The 2,250-nt window shown below is 35.8% G+C and overlaps 1 protein-coding gene across 3 annotated transcripts in view; it reads left to right on the forward strand.

Annotated features, from left to right (window-relative positions):
• Positions 1-2,250, forward strand: part of TERF1 (telomeric repeat binding factor 1) — a 34,196-nt gene that overhangs the window by 8,297 nt on the left and 23,649 nt on the right. For all 3 annotated transcript variants that reach the window (XM_019527797.1, XM_019527798.1, XM_019527799.1), the window contains exons 2-3: positions 728-823; positions 1,986-2,116. In XM_019527797.1, coding sequence (XP_019383342.1) covers positions 728-823; positions 1,986-2,116 — 227 coding nt within the window. The remainder of the gene's footprint in view (positions 1-727; positions 824-1,985; positions 2,117-2,250) is intronic.

Here is a 2,250-nt window from a genome sequence, read left to right on the forward strand (position 1 = left end):
TAATGATGGTGAATCGGGTCAACCTGTTGCCATGGAAATAATCCCATGGTGGTTCAACTATGACTTTCCAAAACCCATTCCCAACCTAATAGGTATAATAATCCATCTGGCGTCTCTACCTTGTGAAGAGGATTTCCCTCTTATGTACTTTAACCTTTCTGAGCTCCTGCTGTTGCTATGGTAACAAACTGAAAGTAGCAACTTCCTGTAGCAACAACTGAGTTTCTTCAAGGTAATAATATATGGGTTTTTTTTTTTCCTTGCAAAAGTGCCAGTGCATACTTTAGGGGCGTGCCATGGGAATGCATCTGAAGCCTCTAGTTGTTGCCTTTCATTTTAAGATCCTGATACTTCATTCCATATCATATTGTGTTCTAGATTTAATTACTATAGAAAATCTAAATTTAATTATTATAGACAGTATAATAAACCTGTTAAATATTTATGTCTCTCATTTGGATGGTTTCTGTAAAACTTGAGATGAATGTTTCTCTAGTCAAGTCTGTCTGAAGCAGTAATGTGTTTTCCATCACTTAGTAACTTAGGAGAATGCTGTTTGCTAACATAAATTTTCAAATAGCTCATAGTTTGTTCAAATGTTCTAACTGGTTAGAAAAAATCTTTTACTATTATATGTCACCTATGTAAGTTTTAGGCTTGTTATACTTCTAGCCACACAGAGGTGCTGCTGGAATGGAACTGATTACGGTCACTTTTTTTCTTTCAGCTATTATTAATGGACTACCCAGAATAACTGCACATCAGAGGAAAGCAGTGAACCTGTGTCAGTTTTTGGCACGAATTGCAGAAGGGAAATCACTTGGTAAATGTTTCTTCATTAAATTTCCTTCATTGTAGTTTAGAGACATTAGTCAGATTAATTTATGTGATGTGACTACTTATTTATTTTTGCTCAGGACTCAAGATAATAACTATTTTTATTTTCCTCCCCACTTGTGAACAATTCTTTTTCCTAACCATATTTTTTGCCAAAAGTAATTGGGCATGGTTTGTCTTCGGTTTTTTTGTTCTTATATTTAGGGCTCCCCTCCACCCCCCACCTCTTACTCTGCTATAAGCAGTCCTGTCTGGGCAAGAGGATGAACAGGATTTTTTTAAAAAGATTGTTCTACACATCTTCTTTTAGTGCAATAAATAAATAAAAAGATGTAGTCTAGGGTTCGTTTAATAATCAAAAGGGGAAGCTCTGATTTTCTTTTTCTTCCATGATAAAAAACCCAAAATCAAATGCCAAAGTTTATAGGTATTTGGAATTTATTTTATTATAGTCATTGAGGCACTGGTAGGCTTCTGAATTGCTTTAAAACTGTAAATATATCAATAAAGTATTGTGTTCAACTGAGATTCTCTCTCTCTCTCTCTGTTGGACACTATGTTTTATATATATGTCTAGGTAGCCTGTTCCAGTGCTTTACTACACCCATAGCCAGAAAGTTCTTCTCAGATCTCCAACCTAAATTTCCTTTGCTGCAGTTTGAGGCCATTGGGGGCTGCCTGTCCTGTCCCCTATAGCCACAGAGAATAGTCCATCCATGTGCCCAAAAGCTTCCAAATAAAGACTTTTTTTTTTGTTGCAACTGTTTAGTTGGTCTAATAAAAAAATATTGCCTCTAGCACACTGACTACTTGTACTTTTAGACAGGGTGTTTTTAAGGATAAAAGTGGTAGCCATGTTGGTCTAAAAGTACTGGAACAGGCTACCTAAAGAAGTTTCAGACTCTTGGTCCCTGGAAACTTTCAAGAACAGGGTGGACAAACACTTGGCTGGTATAGTTTAGTTAGGAGTGGTTCTGCCTTGGATAGGAGGACTGGACTAGAAGATGAATTCCTGAGGTCCTTTCCAGTCCTTTCTTCCCATGATTCTATTTTTAAGTGTTCAAAAATAATATTATTTTATATTATGCTATGAATTTTGCCATTTCACAAGTGACTCTAAAATGTTTGAGTTTGCTCTTCCTCCTCAGGTTATCATTTTGAAAGTGATCAAAGAATTTCCCCATTGGAATCTGCTTTGTCAATTTGGACACTACTTGAAAAGGAGGAAAGTAAATTAGAAAAACTGCATGAAGATATTCGGCGCTTAATTCTGATTCAGGTGTGTGATCAGCATGTTCAAAATATTTATACAGATCAAAAGAAGAGCTCAAAGAAAATTAAAGGTTTTAATTTAACATTGGCACTTTTTTCATAGGATCATAGAATCAATGAGTTGGAAGGGACCTAGACAGA

This window comes from Gavialis gangeticus, unplaced genomic scaffold, assembly GCF_001723915.1.
Source record: "Gavialis gangeticus isolate Ggan-Ray unplaced genomic scaffold, GavGan_comp1, whole genome shotgun sequence".
Lineage (NCBI taxonomy): Eukaryota > Metazoa > Chordata > Crocodylia > Gavialidae > Gavialis > Gavialis gangeticus.